The 18,275-nt window shown below is 40.0% G+C and overlaps 1 protein-coding gene and 1 long non-coding RNA gene across 3 annotated transcripts in view; one reads left to right on the top strand and one right to left on the bottom strand.

Annotated features, from left to right (window-relative positions):
- Window positions 1–4,938: 4,938 nt before the first annotated feature.
- Window positions 4,939–14,843, bottom strand: LOC117079204. Its single transcript, XR_004435314.1, has 2 exons — window positions 14,756–14,843; window positions 4,939–5,008 (listed from the first exon to the last, which is right to left on the bottom strand). It is a non-coding gene; the product is annotated as an uncharacterized LOC117079204 (long non-coding RNA).
- Window positions 14,844–17,431: 2,588 nt separating this feature from the next.
- Window positions 17,432–18,275, top strand: part of BPNT2 (3'(2'), 5'-bisphosphate nucleotidase 2) — a 35,229-nt gene continuing 34,385 nt past the window's right edge. Inside the window, exon 1 of one of the 2 annotated variants that reach the window (XM_033202144.1) lies at window positions 17,432–18,119. In XM_033202144.1, the coding sequence (XP_033058035.1) occupies window positions 17,733–18,119 (387 nt within the window). In that variant the 5' untranslated portion in view covers window positions 17,432–17,732. The remainder of the gene's footprint in view (window positions 18,120–18,275) is intronic. The other variant, XM_033202143.1, reaches the window with a different exon arrangement.

The following is an 18,275-nucleotide window of genomic DNA, read 5'->3' as shown; positions in this document are numbered from 1 at the left end:
GTGGTGGATGCCTGTAGTTCCAGCAACTCAGGAGGCTGAGGCAGGTGAGTGGCGTGAACCCGGGAGGCGGAGCTTGCAGTAAACCGAGATCACGCCACTGCACTCCAACCTGGGTGACAGAGCAAGACTGTCTCAAAAAAAAAAAAAAAAAAAAATCTAGCAGGTACTCTTTCAAGTGCGGAGAATTTCTTTGGTATTGTGGTATTCTGATTCAAACATTTTAAAGTGCTCCACTTTAGGAATCTAGTTACATATGTTATATTTTCTAAATTGACAGTTCTGTTTGTTTTATAAAAGTATGTCTGTTAACTTGAACAGTTCACCTATCCAATAGAATCGACACAATCCACAATTGGATTAACACAATGTGGATTGTGTCCATTTGACTGGATAGGTGAAGACATTTTCTGAAAACTATACTGTTGGCTAACAAATAGCAAGTGATCCTCTCGGCCTCAGAGTATAGTGTGTTTTCCTAATTATAATGCGGGCCCAAGCTACAGCAAGTGTTTCAATAGCAACATTCAATAGGAAGGATGTCAGCCATATGCCTAACACATAGAAATGAAAAAATCTGTTTTGTAAAAATTACTCTATCCATCTTCCTCTCAACTTTTCTGTCTTTCCTTTTTTTTTCCTTTTTTGGCAAACCCTTAGAGCCAGAGGGTCTTTTCTTTTTTTTTTTTTTTTTTTGAGACAGAGTCTGGCTCTGTCACCCAGGCTGGAGTGCGGTGGCGGGATCTCGGCTCACTCACTGCAAGCTCCGCCTCCCGGGTTTACGCCATTCTCCTGCCTCAGCCTCCCAAGTAGCTGGGACTACAGGCGCCCGCCTCGTCGCCCGGCTAGTTTTTTGTATTCTTTAGTAGAGACGGGGTTTCACCGTATTAGCCAGGATGGTCTCGATCTCCTGACCTTGTGATCCTTCTTAATAGCCTCTGTTTTAGACTCTTATTCATCCTCCTCCATTTAGAGTTTACTGGGAAGGAAATGCAGACACTCTAAATCTTATTTGAATTGTTATTCACTTATTTTTAAAAATCTTGTTATAAAACAAAAGCCACATTCAATGTTATTCACTTATGATCATATTATTGTATCAAACCAGAATGTTTATTTTCTGCTTGCCTCTATGCTCAGAATATCCTGGAATTACCTTTTTCCTAGGTAATTGTTTCCTCTTTTTCCTAGGTTGATTGTTTTCCTCTAGGTTAAACCAGCTATTTAGCAGTGAATTTTAGTGACAAATTTGGCTTATGACTCATATTTTTTGGTTAAAATGTAATCTGTATATTCTATTGCTTGGAAGGTTAAATTATATGTTAATATGCTTTCAAATGTAAGCTAAGCTATAACAATCACATTGTCTAGTAGGAACTTTTCCCAAAGGATGAGTACATCTTCAACAAAAGAGTACTAAATTTGTTTCTATCTAGATTTCTGTAATTTGACTCTGTCCTATATCCATGCAGCATCTATATAAGCATAGTAATAACACATACATTGAATAAAAGACAGTGTTGCTCCACAAATAGAGCAGGACTGAGTGGGGTCTGGCTTACCTAGGGAAGAGCTCAGATTGATGCAGATTAGAGGAGATGCAGGTCAGAGGATACAAAGGAACAGATATGGAGGATGAACAAGTCTAGAGATCTAATGTATGACTTAAAGGCTTTAGGTAATAAAACTACACAGTTTTAGGTTTCATACTAAATGAGTAGATTTTAACTGTTCTTGCCACACAAACAAAGGGTGACTATGTGAGATGATAATCTGCTCCACTATAATAATGGTTTTACCATCTACATGTAGTCCACAGCATCACATTGTATACCTTAAATATATACAATCAAATGTATTATAAAAAATTAATACAAATTAATGGAAGCCACCTGAGTAATATACAGTGACTCTAGTTTATAACAACTCATAAATAATTAAGACTTTAGGCTGGATGTGGTAGCTCACACCTGTAATGCCAGCACTTTGGGAGGCCAAGGTAGGAAGATTGCATCCAGGAGTTCAAGTCCAGCCTGGGCAACATGGCAAGACCCCCATCTGTACAAAAAATTTAAAAATTAGCCAGGTATGATGGCTTGTGCTTATGGTCCCAGCTACTTGGCAGGCTGAGGTGGGAGGATCACTTGAGCCCAGGACGTTGAGGCTATAGTGAGCTATGATCATGCCACTCTACTCCAGCCTGAATGACAAAGTGAGACTCTGTCTCAAAAAAAATAAATAAAATGGAAAGAATTTTAAGAGAAAATAATTTTCAACCCAATCAAGCTGTTATGTATAAGAGTTCAAAGCTGAAAAAAGCAAGATTAAATACTTCAGTAATTCAGAAATGTTAGAAGTCACACTTTTATTAAAAGCTACAAAGATTTTATTACATGAGATAATTTTTCTTAAGTTCTTATTCAAGGTCTAGATATGAAGTAAATGCTCAAAAAATGATAGCATGATTTATAACTAGCTAAATGGTTTTCTTCCTTTTTCTATTTAGTATTTGTTGTTTTAAGATAATGTATTTTTCATCATATACTTGTTTTTATTATATATGAAATTATAAATATTTAATAAGCATCAATGGAATTAGACCACATAATTCCCATGAGTCTTAGACTTCTATACATAAGCCTCTTATCTGGCTTTCTTTTTTTAAGAAAAGTAACTCATTAATAACCGAAGAGCCTGGTAACAAGAAGTAAAAGTAAAGATATAGTCTATAGCAAGAACTAATCTCATGAAGCTATAACCCAAATCTTTGAGCCATGGCTGTCATGGTGCACATGTAATTAAAAAGCGATGAGTGGTAGTGGCTTGAGTGATTTTTTACATTTTGAAGAAACAGCTTCAAAATGGACGATATATCTGTATATCTATCTATCTATCTATCTATGTATCTGTCAATCAAGATATATTCTAGATCCATAACCCATGAGCTTATCCCTTCTGTGTACACACACACAGAGGTGCACACACACACATATACACATATATATTTTATATATATATATACACACACACACACATACATATATAGATAAATGTAGATATCTGTATCCCAATTCCATCTGAGATTTCATTAGAATGGCCTTTACTGACCATATTTCTATCTGCATTCTGGTGTGACCACTTAACCAATCTCTAAGGAATTCCAAACTTTCCCTAGTCTTCTTGCCTTCTAAGGATTTCTCCGGAACCATCTTTAATGTTCTATTTACAGAAATATAGGCTTTTTCTAGCCTGCTTTCCCAAATTCTTCCAGCCTCACCCCATTATCTGGTTCCAAAGCTGCTTGCATGTTTTGAAGTATTCATTATCATCAACACCACATTTCTCAGTACCAATTTTCTATCTTAGTTTTCTGTTGTTTATAACAGAACATTGAAACAGAATAATTTATAAGGGACAAAATTTATTTATTACAGTTTTGCCAGCTGGAAAATCCAAGGTTGAGGGGCCGCATCTGGTAACAGCCTTCTTGCTGGTGGGGACACGCTGCAGAGTCTTGAGGGGGAGCAGAGCATCACATGGTAAGGAGGATGAGCATGCTAATATGGTAGCTCAGGTCTCTCTTCCTCTTCTTACAAAGCCACCAGCCCCACTCTCATGATAGCCCATTAATCTATTAATTAATTAATTCATAAGTGGATTAATTCATTCTCCCCTTAAAGGCTTCACCACTCAAAACTACCACTATGGGGATTAAACTTCAACATGAGTTTTGAAGAAGACAAACAGGTGAACCATAGCATTCTGTTTCTTGACTTGATCCCCTTTTTTCCCTCCCTCTTTCTTTTTTATTTTTATTTTTTTACTTTTTCTTTCTTCTAAAAAATCAGGTTTCTCAAGGTTTCAATTATATACAAAAGTGCACCGATTTTAAGTGCTCAACCTAATAATTTTTGATAAGTGTATAGAGTCAGATGGCTACCCCACAATCATGATGTAGAACACTCCTGCCACTCTAGATGTCCCTTCAGAGGCCCTTGCAGTCAATCCCCTTCTCCTGGCCTTGTCCCTGGGAAACTTGTTTCCTATCTTAAATATGAAGAGGAATGTTGACAGTCTAAAAAACAGCTTGGTAATGTAAATGTTCTCTATGGCATCTTGTTCTTAATCTACAGTGATTGCACGTTGTTGGTCATTTCCTAATTGGCATCCGGAAGAACTGGAAATCATTAAAATCTGCCTACCTTCTGCCCACTTCCAGAGCCACCAGCTGGACTCATTATCTTTGTTGATTTGCTCCATGTATATCAAAGATATACTGGCTCCATGTTTCCAAAGATATGTCATGCTAATTGGCATCTCCTTAGAGGCTGAAAACACAGTTTGTGCTTAAAGAGAAAGAGATGCACAGATGCAATTAAATGTAGTAAACTCCACCTCCTACTTATTTTTCTATTACCCTTTGGCTAGATTTTGATGAAGTTTTGTTTTGAAAGATTATTATGTTATTAACCTGTGGAAATAGGAAAAGATAAGGAATAATGAGTGAATGAGGCTCGAGCAATGAATCTAGAGGATGGACAATGGTAGCATAAATATGGTGAGATGAATAAAAATGCATTAAAAACCATTTGTTGAGCATGTGTCAAGCACAATTCTGAGATACTAAACCAGAATATGCTGTGAATCTCACCCACAGGCTTACATCCAAGTAGGGGAGACAGCCAGGTAATCAGGCAAAGATGATAAGTGATGCATGCAATGAGAGCAGCAACACTATTTACTATGGGAGCACACACAAAAAACAGGCTGAGATATTCTGAGAGAATGCACTGAAAGTGGATGGAAAGGTGACAGAGACACTGGGGCTGAAGGAGAAGGAAGCTCGGAACCCTGCACAGGGTTGCCCAAGCACTAGGACTCATTCCTGGCCCTAAACACCTTCTTTTTTTCTGTTTCCTTTTCCTTTTCCTTTTTCTTTTCAGACGGAGTTTCGCTCTTGTCGCGTAGGCTGGAGTGCAATGGTGTGATCTTGGCTCACTGCAACCTCCGCCTCCCGGGTTCAAGCAATTTTCCTGTCTCAGCCTCCCAAGTAGCACGGATTACAGGTGTGTGCCACCATGCTTGGCTAATTTTGTATTTTTAGTAGAGACAGGGTTTCACCATGTTGGTCAGGCCAGTCTAGAACTCCTGATCTCAAGTGATACACCCACCTCAGCCTCCCAAAGTGCTGGGATTAGAGGTGTGAGCCACGGCACCTGGCCCCCTAAACAGCTTCTAAGGAAAGGGTAAGTGAAGTAACTGCAGTGTGGCTCACTCTCACCATGGACCTTTGGGATCCCAGCTGCAGGAAATCTCACAATACCCATGGACATTTGAGTTGACGGGGGACCTGCCCAGACAGTCAACAGAGACAGAGCTTGAGTCTGCACACAACCTAGGAAGTTTGGTGCAGAGACAGCTGCAAAGGAACACAGCCATAGACACCCATTCCCCAAGGCTCTCCATACTCCTCTAGGTGGCTCAGGCCTTTGGTAACTGCCAGACTTAGAAAGATCAGGGCTGTCTTCCCCCTGGAACTAGGCCAAATTGGAGCTACATACCCCCTGTTTACTGGCCCCTCCTAGGGTCCCTGCCTGGCTGCTTGCAACGGAATGAGTACATAGCACAGCCTCCACTGCTCTGCTGGTGTTCTACCAAACACCACTACTGTAGTGCTTTTACTGATGGCCCCCACCACTCTACTGGAGCACTTTTGCCAACAGCCTCCTGACAGAGTGCCCTCACTAGCAGTCCTTACCACCCCAGGGAGTGCACCATCAGCAGCCTCTGCTGTCTCCAAAGGAGTGGTTTAGCTGGTGGCCCCCCAATGGAGTGCTTTTACTAGCAGCCAGAGAGCACCTCGGCACCCCTAGCACAGTTGGTGCTTAACTTTGAGGGGCCAGAGAATAAAACCACAGGACTGGTGCCAGCCCCCAGGGTTATAGAGTGCAGCCTAGGAGTGTCAAGCTGAGCCAGAAACAAAGTCAGTAAACTATACCCAATTTACACCAGTCAAAGCCTCGAGAGAAATAAAGAACAGTTTTATTAAAATTGTTTCAAAAATCAAGGAGGAGGGACTCCTCTCTAATGCATTTTATGAAACCAGCATCATTCTGATACCAAAGTTGTACAGAGACACAATGAAAAAAGAAAATGTCCAATCAATATCCCTGATGAACACAGACACAAAATTCCTTAACAAAATACTAGCAAACTGAATCCAGCAGCACATCAAAAAGCTAATTCAACATGATCAAGCAGGGTTTATTCCTAAAATGGAAAGTTGATTCAAAATAACAAGTCAATAAATGTGATCACCACATAAACAGAATTAAAACAAAAACCACATGATCATTTCAGTAGAAGAAGAAAAGGCTTTTGATAAAATTCAACATCATTTCATCTTAAACATTTTCAACAAATTAGGCATCAAAAGAATATACCTCAAAATAATAAGATCCAAACCTACCACCAAGATTATAACTGATGAGCAAAAACTGGAAGTATTATCCCTGAGAACTGGGACAAGACAAAGATGTCCACTTTCACCACTCTTACTCAGCATAGTACTGGAAGTCCTAGCCAGAGTGATCTGGTAAGAGAAAGAAATAAAAGGTATCTAAATAGAAAGAGAGGAAGTGAAATCATCTTTCTTCACAGACAATATGAGTCTATACTTAGAAATCCCTAAGCACTCTACCAAAAAGCTCCTTGAACTGACAGATAACTTCTGCAAAGATTTAGGATACAAAATCAACATACACAAATCAGTGGCATTTCTATACACCAGTAATGAGAGAGCTGACAGCCAAATTAAGAACACCACTTACAATAGCCACAAAAAGAACAAAGTATCTAGGAATACAGCTAACCAAAGAGGTGAAAGAACTCTACAATGACAATTACAAGGCACTGCTGAAAGAAATCAGAGATGACAAAAACAAATAGAAAAACATCCCACCATTCCATGCTCACAGATAGAAGAATCAATATTGTTAAAATGGCTATATTGTCCAAAGCAATCTATAGATTCAATGCACTTCCTATTAAACCATAAACATAATTTATCACAGAACTAGAAAAAACTACTCTAAAATTCACATGGAACCAGAAAAGAGTCTGAACAGACAGAGCGATCCTAAGCAAAAAGAACAAACCTGGAGACATCATGCTGCCTGACTTCAAACTATACTGCAAGCCTACAGTAACCAAAACAGTTTGGTACTGGTACAAAAACAGATACATAGACAAATAGAACAGGATATAGAACCCAGAAATAAAGCTATATATCTGCAACTATCTGATCTTCAACAAAGTTGATAATGACAAGCAATGGGGAAAGGAATCCCTATTCAATAAATGGTGCCGAGGCCAGCTCGGTCAGGGAGACCCTAACCCAGCGGCACTGGAAGAATTAGACACATACACAGAAATATAGCATGTGGAGTGGGAAATCAGGGGACTCACAACCTTTAGAGCTGAGAGCCCGAACAGAGATTTACCCACGTATTTATTGACAACAAGCCAGTGATAAGCATTATTTCTATAGACTATAGATAAACTAAAAGTATTCCTTACAGGAAACAAAGGGATGGGCAGAAACAAAGGGATGCCTTCTGGCTAGTTATCTGCAGCAGGAATGTGTCCTTAAGGCAAAGATCGCTCATGCTATTGTTTGTGGCTTAGGAACGCCTTTAAGAGGTTTTTTGCCCTGGGTGGGCCAGGGGTTCTTTCCCCTCATTCCAGTAAACCCACAACCTTCAGTGTGGGCGTCATGGCCATCATGAACATGTCACAGTGCTACAGAGATGTTGTTTATGGCCAGTTTGGGGCCAGTTTATGGCCAGATTTGGAGGCCTATTCCCAACAATGGTGTTGGGATAACTGGCTAGCAGATTGAATCTGAACCCCTACCTTTTACTATATATAAAACTCAACTCGGCAGGGTGCCATGGCTCATGCCTATAATCCAAGCACTTTGGGAGGCTTAGGTGGGTGGATCACCTGCAGTCAGCAGTTCAAGACCAGCCTGGCCAACAGGGTAAAACCCTGTCTCTACTAAAAAAATACAAAAATTAGCCAGGCATGGTGGTGGGTGCCTATAATCCCAGCTACTTGGGAGGCTGAGGCAGGAGAATTGCTTGAACCTGGGAGGAGGTTGCAGTAAGCCAAGATCGCACCATTGCACTTCAACCTGGGCAACAAGAGTGAGATTCTGTCTCAAAAAAAAAAAAAAAAAAAAACTCAACTCAAGATGGATTAAAAACTTAAATGAATTCCTTACACTATAAAAATCCTAGAAGAATACCTAGGAAATACCATTCTGGACATTGGCCTTGGCAAAGAATTCATGAGCAGTCACCAAAAGTAGTTGCAACAAAAACGAAAATTGACAAGAGGAATGTAATTAAACTAAAGAGCTTGTGCACAGCAGAAGAAACTATCAACAGAGTATACAGACAACCTACAGAATGGAAGAAAATATTATCAAACTATGCAGCCAACAAAGATCTAATATCTAGAATCTACAAGGAATTTAAACAATTCAACAAGCAAAAAACAAGCAGCCCCATTAAAAAATGAGCAAAGGACATGAATAGACACTTTTCAAAAGAAGACATACATGTGGCCAACAAAGGTATGAAAAAGTGCTCAACATCACTAATCATTAGAGAAATGCAAATCAAAATGAGATACCATCTCACACCAGTTAGAATGGCTATTATTAAAAAGTCAAAAAATAACACACACTGGCCAGGTTGCAGAGAAAATGGAATGCTGACACACTGTTGGCAGGAAAGTAAATTAGTCACTTTAATTTGGAGATTTCACAAAGAACTTAAAACAGAACTACTATTTGACCCTGCAACCCCATTACTGGGTATGTACCCAAAAAAAAACTGTACCACCAAAAGTACACATACACTCCTTTGTTCATTGTAGCACTATTCACAATTACAAAAACACGAATCAACCTAGATGCCCATCAGTGGTGGAATGGATAAAGAAAACGTGGTACATATGCACTGTGGAATACTACACAGCTGTAAAAAGAATGAGCCATACAAAAGAATGAGATAACGCTCATTTGTAGCAACATGAGTGGGGCTGGAGGCCATTATCCTAAATGGGTTAATGCAGGAACAGGAAACCAAACACTGCATGTTCTCACTTGTAAGTTTTGAGCTAACCATTGAATATACACGGACACAAAGATAGGAACAATAGACACTGGGGACAATTGAAGGGATTGGGGGGTGGGGGTTGAAAAACTACCTATCAGGTACTGTGCTCACTACCTAGGTGACAGTATCATTTATACACCAAATCTCAGCAATACACAATATTCCCATGTAACAAACCTGTACATGTACCCCTCAAACTAAAAAGTTAAAAGAAACAGAATATGTACCATATTTTAATTTGAAATAAGTATTTTGTTTATTTAAATACCAAAAATGTTACACTGATTGGAGTTTTAAGACCTTTAGAATGCAGGAATGTTTTTATTATATTTTATACAGAATAAAATTTGTATTTACCACACACAAAAACAAAAGCAAAACACAAAATGGTCTTGTGGTCAAGCAGGCTTCTCAAAGATTGTGATATCTAAAACCAGCCTTGAAAAATATGAGGCGTATAAAACTTGAGAATTTGTCAGGGTTGTTCATAGTAATAAGTGACTCATAAAGGAGAAATAGGAGAATATTTAAAATTAAGTTGTATCAATCAAAAGCACTCAGGAAGTAAAGAAAAGCAAAAATGCAATCTGAATCAAATCATATGGAAGTCAAAAGTGGTTCAAAGAAATTTTAAAAAATGAAAAAAGAAAGAATGAGAAAGAACACCCTGCACCCACTATGGAGCAGGCACCATAGCAGGTGCTGAAAACTCGGGCTCTGCATTTGAGGACACACACTTACTGTGTTCCCAAGGATATTTGTGTCATCCATATCTGGGCATTTGGTGGAAATCATGCTAAATGTGAACTGGGAGACCACGTTTCTCAATTTGGCCTAGCCTTCAGGGAACTCAGTTTACTCACCTATACAATCAAGAGATTGAGCTAAATTATTGCTCTAGCGCGCTAACCTCTAAAATTTTCTGATTTGATGGCACTCAGCAGGTGTTTGTAACTTTGTCATGAGGTATAATAATGTTATTTCTTGAGGAACTTTGTTAGAAGGGTAACAGTGGCCATATCTGCTACAGTCCTCTGCAAAGGAAAGTACCATCAGGCTATTACACTTCTTCAGGTTGCTATGGCTTTTCCCATGTGTGTGGATGTCAAATAAAAACAACCTTGCTACTCTGGCTGAAATGATTTGGCCAGATGCAAGACACCTACGTGAATGTATGTGAGAACTACAGAGTGATAAGGAGCTTAGGGTGAAACATGATCAGTATGAATGACCCAAGAGGAGCTCTTCATGCCGGTGTGAACACTGATACATGGAAGAAAAAGGCTGAGCATGGTGGCTCACACCTGCAATCCCAGTACTTTGGGAGGCTGAGGTGGGCAGATCACTTGAGGTCAGGAGTTCGAGGCCAGCCTGACCAATATGGTGAAAGCCCATCTCTATGAAAAATAGAAAAATTAGCTGGGCTGGTGGTGCATGCCTGTAGTTCCAGCTACTCGGGAGCCTGAGGCATGAGAATTGCTTGAATCTGGGAGGCAGAGGTTGTAGTGAGCTGAGATGGTGCCACTGCACTCCGGCTTGGGTGACAGAGGGAGATTCCATCTCAAAAAAGGAAAAAAAAGAAAGAAAGAAAAAGTAGGTCACTAGAATTGCTTTTGTATTCTACATGACTATGAGTCATTCTTAAAGAGCTTCAAGATCTGCTGAACATGACAGTTTTAGAAGCACTGAGAGACAGAATGACTCTACAGTTGCTTGCCTTCCTGGGCTCCTCTTTACTACAGATATTTGTTCACAAACTCCCATCACCCAGAGAAATATGGGTGTGTCTCATCTTTTACAACTGTGAAAACCTCAGGGACAGGCAGGAGGTATCTCCATCTAAATGGGGCTTATACATGAAGACAGATGAGTAAGCAGCTAGTTCTACGCAAAGAATGGGTTATTCAGGAAGACCTTACAGCATAATACAACTTTTAGCAAGTTGCTGTGGCAAAACTATATATTTTCTAGTTGGTTTAGGACTAAGATAAAGAAATAAATTGGGAAAGTTGGTTTTACCACTTAATTAATTTGGGTTGTTTTATTTATTGAATTACGATTAGGATTTTCTTCAAATTCATAAAAGCAAAAAAGATTTTTTTTTGCTATTAGAAAGACTGGCTTTATTATTAATCCTTCTTAGGTCAATTTCTGGGCGTGCTAACATTAAGTATATGAAATAACATGACAAGGAAAAATTTATAGTTCAACTTTGCTTAAAAGTTACAAGAAGTTATAAAGACTCTTTAAGTCATCTCTGAAAAAGTCTGAATTTTAAAAAATGTCCCTTTTCATATGATTATCCTTTAATTTTCAAGTTTTCTTTTTAACTTGAGGGTGTAGTGAAATCTCAATGTGGACAAAATTATAATTCTGTATATAAACTACAGGAGTTTTTTCTAAAATGTGGGGATTGTGACTATCAAGAGTGTGAAGGTTCTGAGATTTTACTCTGCTTGCAGCTAACAATTGAGTCTGCTAGACACATGGATGCTGACAGAAGTCACTAGACTCTAGGCTCAAGACAAAGCAATTGTGGCATTTAGAGTGTCAGCATTTGCACTTGTTCCTCAAGCCCCAGTTTCCACAGGGTAACAATAAGAGGGTCTCAACTTGTGAACACACAATTGGATGCATTCCAGGAAAGGAACTCTGAGTTGAGGAACCCTAAATCTTTTATAATTAGCAATAAACCTGCCCTACCTTTGCCCCAGAGTGAGCCATCATTTACATTATAATGTAAATAAAACCAACTTGTCCTTTGCTCTAGAGGGAAACACCATCTGTGTCTTCCAAGGCTGTTTCCATATAAACACCCTTGAAAAGATAACATTCTTGAAAAGGAAGTCAGTCCCTCTCCAGGAAAGACATTGAGAAACACAAGAAATCACAGAGATTTGTCTCTCAACAGTGACCCATTAATGGAACTGAGAGAAGAGAGACAGACCCTCCAATATTGTCTTATACTGTTTTATACTTAGAAAAGGAAAGAGAAGCAAAACTAAAGGCAGGTAGCCTGGCACCTAGGAACCAGACCCAAAACTAAGGTACTAGACCCGAAACCAGGCCTGGGCCTGCCTGACCTAAGCCTGGTAGTTAAAATTCGACCCCTGACCTAACAACTGATGTTACCTATAGATTATAGACTGACATTGTGAAACTTCCCAGTCTGTTTCACTCTGACAACTGGTGCATGCAGCCCTGGTCACATACCCTCCTGCTTGCTCAATCCTGACCCTCTCACGTGCACCCCCTTATGGTTGTGAGCCCTTAAAAGGGACAGGAATTGCTCACTCAGGGAGTTGGCTCTTGAGACAGGAGTCTTGCCGATGCTCCCGGCCGAATAAACCTCTTCCTTCTTTAACTCAGTGTTTGAGGAGTTTTGCCTGTGACTCGTCCTGCTACAGAACCATCAAATCAGTTTGAAGGGTATAAAAATATACAATAATATGTCATACATCAGGGTAAGTATTGTTTAGTGAAGCCTTTGTTTGCTATGTCTAAATGTAAAACTTATTTTAATTCTCAAAAAGTTTGAGAAACACTTGCTAGGATATCATGGCTGTATTGAGTTCTTACATTCTAGATGACACAATTTGTCTTGTTTTATGTCTAAATCTATGTAATAGCAATATGCATTATGTTGAGAATTTTATGTAATATAAATTATGAACAAAATTCCATAAAGTACATATTCTAATCATGATTGATGAATAGTACTCAAATGCTACTTTCTGCAGATGAGAAAATTTTAGATATTTTTATATATATATATTTTTTAGAGACAGGGTCTTGCTCTGTCACTCACTGGAGTGACACTGCCACTGTCACTGGAGTGCAGTGGTGGGATCTGGGCTCACTGCAGCCTCAACCTCTTGGAGTCAAGCAATCCTCCTGCTCAGCCTCCCAAGTAGCTGGGACTATAGGCATGCACCACCATGCCCAGCTAACTTTTGTATTTTTTGTAGAGATGGGGTTTTGCCATGTTGGCCAGCCTGGTCTCAAACTCCTGAGCTCAGGCAATCTACCTGCCTTGGCCTCCCAAAGTGTTGGTATTACAGGCGTGTAATACCATTACATTTTTTTTTAATAAATGAAATTTTAAGATGATAATTTTACCTCAGGTTTTAGATAGGTTGTGAGCAAAATGTATATGTCCAGATAACCTAGAGAATAAAATATAATGTGGGAAAATTTACATTAGTCACTGAATTGATGCTTTGTAAGCAGTAAGATTTAATGAAGAGTACAAACAAAAAAGTTAAGAAATATTTGATATCTTAAGGATGCCAAAGCAAATATATATACATATTTAGGCTGATTTGTATGCTGGTGAAACAAATGTTTTGAATAAGCAAAATGAATGTTGGGTCTTTAATGTGTTTGTTAAATTCTTTTTTTTTGAGAAACACTTCACAAAATATACAACATTTCATTAAAAAGTAGCTTTTAAACGTCCAGTTTCATAAATACTTACTGAGTTCTTGCTATATGCATAGGATCTGAGTTAGGTCAGAAGATATAAAGATATGCAAATTACTCACCTGGCTTTATGCTGTCCATATGGATCAGAGCGATTATAATTTCAAAGGGTTGCAACTATTTCCACTTTTCTATTGTATATATAATGGTCCCTCTCTATCTGTGGGTTCCACATCCATGCATTCAACCAACAAGATCAAAAATATTTGGAAAAAAATTACCGGTAAAAAAAACAATGCCATGGTAAAGATAATACAAATAAGCAATACAGTATAACAACTATTTATATACCATTTATATTGTATTAGATATTATAACTAATCTAGAGTTGATTTAAAGTAAATGAGAGGATGTGTGTAGGCTATATGAAAACACTATATCATTTTTTATAAGGAACTTGAGCATCTCAAATGTTGGTATCTGTGTGGGTCTTGGAACCAAACCCTGTAGATACCAAAGTATGATTATACCTACAGAACTGTCTCCAACAAGAATTCAATATTACTATTGCTAAGATAGGGGCCATAGTAAAATGTTATAATGCTAACAAAATTATTTTACATTAATTTTAAAAGTTACACATTTAATTGTTTATTTCTAAATCTGGGGGAAACAATTTTAAGAATAGACGTAGATCTTGTTTTAGAAAAAGACTATCCACAATCTTGATATATGAAAGCCACTTTTCTGAACTTCAATTACCTGCCAAAGACAGAACTTTAATGGCAGAAGCAAACATTATATCACTGGATCTATTAAAAAAACAGAATTATTGTTTCTATAGGATAGAATCACTTAAGGAAAGAATATGCAAATAATAATCTTGGAAGTTTTATATTTTAAACATGTAAAATGCCATCAGTTCATTGTTTTCTTTCTCAGAAAGGTAGTAAAAACACTTTTAATGAGGGTTCAACTAAGCTGAACCTTTCTTTAATTACATTGTACCCCTCCAATGCATATTTAAAGGAAAAAATACAAGGAAACTAACTGGCAGAGATTAATTTTTTTTTTTAGACAGAGTCTCGGGTCTCGGTCTATTGCTTAGACTGGAGTATAATGGGGCGATCTCGGCTCACTGCAACCTCCACCTCCTGGGTTCAAACAATTCTCCTGCCTCAGCCTCGCAAGTATCTGGGATTACAGGCGTATGCCACCGTGCCCGGCTAATTTTTGTATATTTAGTAGGCACAGCGTTTCACTGTGTTGGCTAGGCTAGTCTTGAACTCCTGACCTTGTGATCCGCCCGCCTTGGCCTCCCAAAGGCGGGTGGGTGAGCCACTGCACCCAGCCAAGATTAATTTTTATAAAAAAGTTTTTCCAGGGTAAATTTGAAGGTCAGGAGTCATTGAAAGGAACCAAAATGTCCTTAACACCTCAGATGCTAATAATGTTTCATAAATTGATATTGTTTATTCTGTACACATGGAGACTATAAGGAAAACTGGTATTTGTAGGAAAGGTAGCAATATGCAGACATTTAGAAGAGGTCCTTTGCCTGATGTAATCAGAACTAGTGTGAGCCAGTTAACTGAGAAAACTGAATTAAAGTGGGGAATTACAGAAAAAAACTAGTCATCTTAACAATTGAACCTAAAACAAGTAAAAATATATCCATTTGTCTATCTTTTATTTTAAGGCAGGGTTTTTCATTGGGTATAGTTTCTAGTTGGAGATTCAAGTTGTCTCACTTGTATCAGCCTACATAATTATTTTGCTTTAATTTAAAAAGTTAACACATTTAATTGTTTATTTCTAAATCTTGGGGAAAACAATTTTAAGAATAGATGTAGATTATGTTTTAGAAACAGACTGTCCACAATCTTAATATATGAAAGCCATATAATTTTCATTTGTATGTATGCATTGTTTGAAGCTTCTGACAACTTGATGCTAAAAAAACAAGTTTCTTTCAATCAAGTTCCTATAAAGGTTTTATGATATCACTGTACCACATGTAATTAATCAAATGCTTTCTTATTGTCATAACTTCTCTTGTTGATTACATGTTATCTGTTAATACCGATTCTCTATGATCAATTACCACTTGAGTGCTAGAACGCCTCCTGGAGCTACAATCTTTAAAGTGACTCCTTCTTTTCACATACCTTCACATTTTCTCCCTCAAGTCTTAATTCCCTTTTTTGCAGTAGAAATGCTCCAGAGCTTTTAGTATTTGCCTCAGTGGTATACTGTATATACTGCCACACTGAATGTGACCCTACATTATTCGCCAATATCCTTGGAAAATATTATTCCGTTTATTTTGAGAAACCTCAGTTAGACTTTCCAATGATGCTTTTAATATTGACATGACTACTATCCAACTCATCTTTTTGTTGCTCTCATAGTTTAGGTTGGTTCCATTTAACTTAAACCTTTATATTTCAACCCTGATCTTTATCTTTATCTCTGGGATGGGTTTTGAGAATTACTCTGTGACATTCACTTTCAGATATTTGAAAGCAGCTTTGCTTCATTGCAAAGTTGCTCTCAGAAGCTGACAAGAAAGGTAACGCTAGTTCTTTAAGTTCTGGTGCTGTCAATACTCTAGGGATTGTTCTTTCATTGATTTGTATTTGTACTTGATTTTGTGCTGTGATTATTTTTAACCTACTTAGATTGCTGGCAGGGAAACCAAACAATCAATAGTCAGTGCTTTTGTTGTATCTGTATTATCACATGCAAATTCTACAGATGCCCTGAACTCTAAGTAAGCGGTAAAGGTCAGGCTCTACATGACTTGCTTAGCAATGGATGTTTAGAAGTTTGGTACACTTGTAGTTTTTCAGGTGGTTAATTCTAAAGTCCACTTAAAACCAATGCTGTTTTGCTATGAACAGTAAAACAGGCTACATTTTAAGTTGATTTTATATAGATATTTTAACATTTAAGAACGATACTTAATGTTACAATCTTAATATTCACTGTTAAGATTAAAGATTAACTTATGAATATTTATGAAGTATTCACTATCATTCTAGCTAAGATCGGTGTTATAGTAGAAGGTAGTTATTTCTGCCAGATTCTTAGAGGGCCTACACTGACTCAAAGATTACATGTTCTAGATTGACCATCTCCGGATAACCTCTATTTTAAGTGGACTCTGTCAAGCAATTCCTTTTCTCCTCAAGTTCTGGTAAGACAGCCAGGCTCGAGTACCCTTGGAAATGAGAGAAGCCTCTGGTTTGTTTTCTCTCATTATGAAAAACCGGGATCAAGGCATGGTTTTCTGCTGCTTCGAGGATGGTTTATCCTGGCAGGTGGAGGAGGGAAACTCTATACACAAAAAAGCATTTAGGGCACGACAAAGATGTCAAACAGAATAAAGAGCCAAATACAATTCTTCCCCCCACCGCCCGGTCCCCCGTCCTGCCGGGAAGAGCGCGGAGAAGCGACTTAAAGGTACAGGCTGTCTACACCCCCGCTGGCTAAAAAAGCTTGCAAATCAATCTGTTAAAATGGTTTATTGTGTTTTCCTCCATTCCTCAATAATCTGAGTGATGAGAAGACTAGACTGTTACTGTGACTTTATTACAGCCATCCATAGTCATACAATGGGATATTGAATTTAAACATCCACAAGGCACTCAGCACAGCACACTTCCCTGCGTGGATTGCCGCTCGCCACTTGCAGGATACCTTCCCACCCAGACCAAGAAAGGCAGCTCAATCCAGCGCCTCCCGTCCCGCCCCGCCCCAAGGGGAGGCGCCCAGCTCTCCCCGCCCCTCGCCCTCACCCCGCCCCGTCGCGTAACCCGGATACACACCCACGCTCCCCTTTCACCTCACGGCGGTAGGCTAACGTGGAAGTCGGACCGGCAGGCCGGCGGAAGAGCCTAGACCGCGCTGCCTGGCGAGTCAGGCGCGCGGGGCGGCGTCGGTGCTCTCGGCGGCGCGGCTCGGCCTTTCCTGGGAGGGAGTGATGGGGCGCACCGGGGCCGGGGAGCGGACGCCGGTGTAGCCCGCCCGGCGCCTGGCCCGGAGCGCGGCAGCGGCGGCGGCGGCGGCGGCGGGCGCGGGGAGGCCTGTGAGAGCCGCAGCCCGGAGCGCCCGGCCTCCCGCGCCATGGCCCCCATGGGCATCCGCCTTTCCCCACTGGGGGTGGCCGTGTTTTGCCTGCTGGGGCTCGGCGTGCTCTACCACCTCTACTCGGGCTTCCTGGCCGGCCGCTTCAGCCTTTTCGGCCTGAGCAGCGAGCCTGGCGGTGGCGCGGCGGGACCCGCGGCCGCGGCCGACGGGGGCACCGTGGACTTGCGCGAGATGCTGGCTGTGTCAGTGCTGGCCGCAGTCCGCGGCGGCGACGAGGTGAGGCGAGTCCGCGAGAGCAACGTCCTCCACGAGAAGTCCAAGGGGAAGACGCGCGAGGGAGCCGAGGACAAGATGACCAGCGGCGACGTGCTGTCCAACCGCAAGATGTTCTACCTGCTCAAGACCGCCTTCCCCAGCGTCCAGGTGGGAGCTCACGGGGGGAGCGCCCACCCGAGCCGTGGAGCGCGTCTCGGCCCGTCGACTCTCAACAGTATGGGGTGTGGAGCTTCTGGTTCCCATTTTGTAGATGTGGAAATTGAGACGCAGAAGTTAACGTGCACAGGGTCAAACAGCAGAGGA

This window comes from Trachypithecus francoisi, unplaced genomic scaffold (assembly GCF_009764315.1).
Source record: "Trachypithecus francoisi isolate TF-2019V2 unplaced genomic scaffold, Tfra_2.0 Lachesis_group7, whole genome shotgun sequence".
NCBI classification, from domain to species: Eukaryota; Metazoa; Chordata; class Mammalia; order Primates; family Cercopithecidae; genus Trachypithecus; species Trachypithecus francoisi.
The sequence above is the reverse complement of the archived record's forward strand: the minus strand, read 5'-3'. Positions and strand labels throughout refer to the sequence as shown.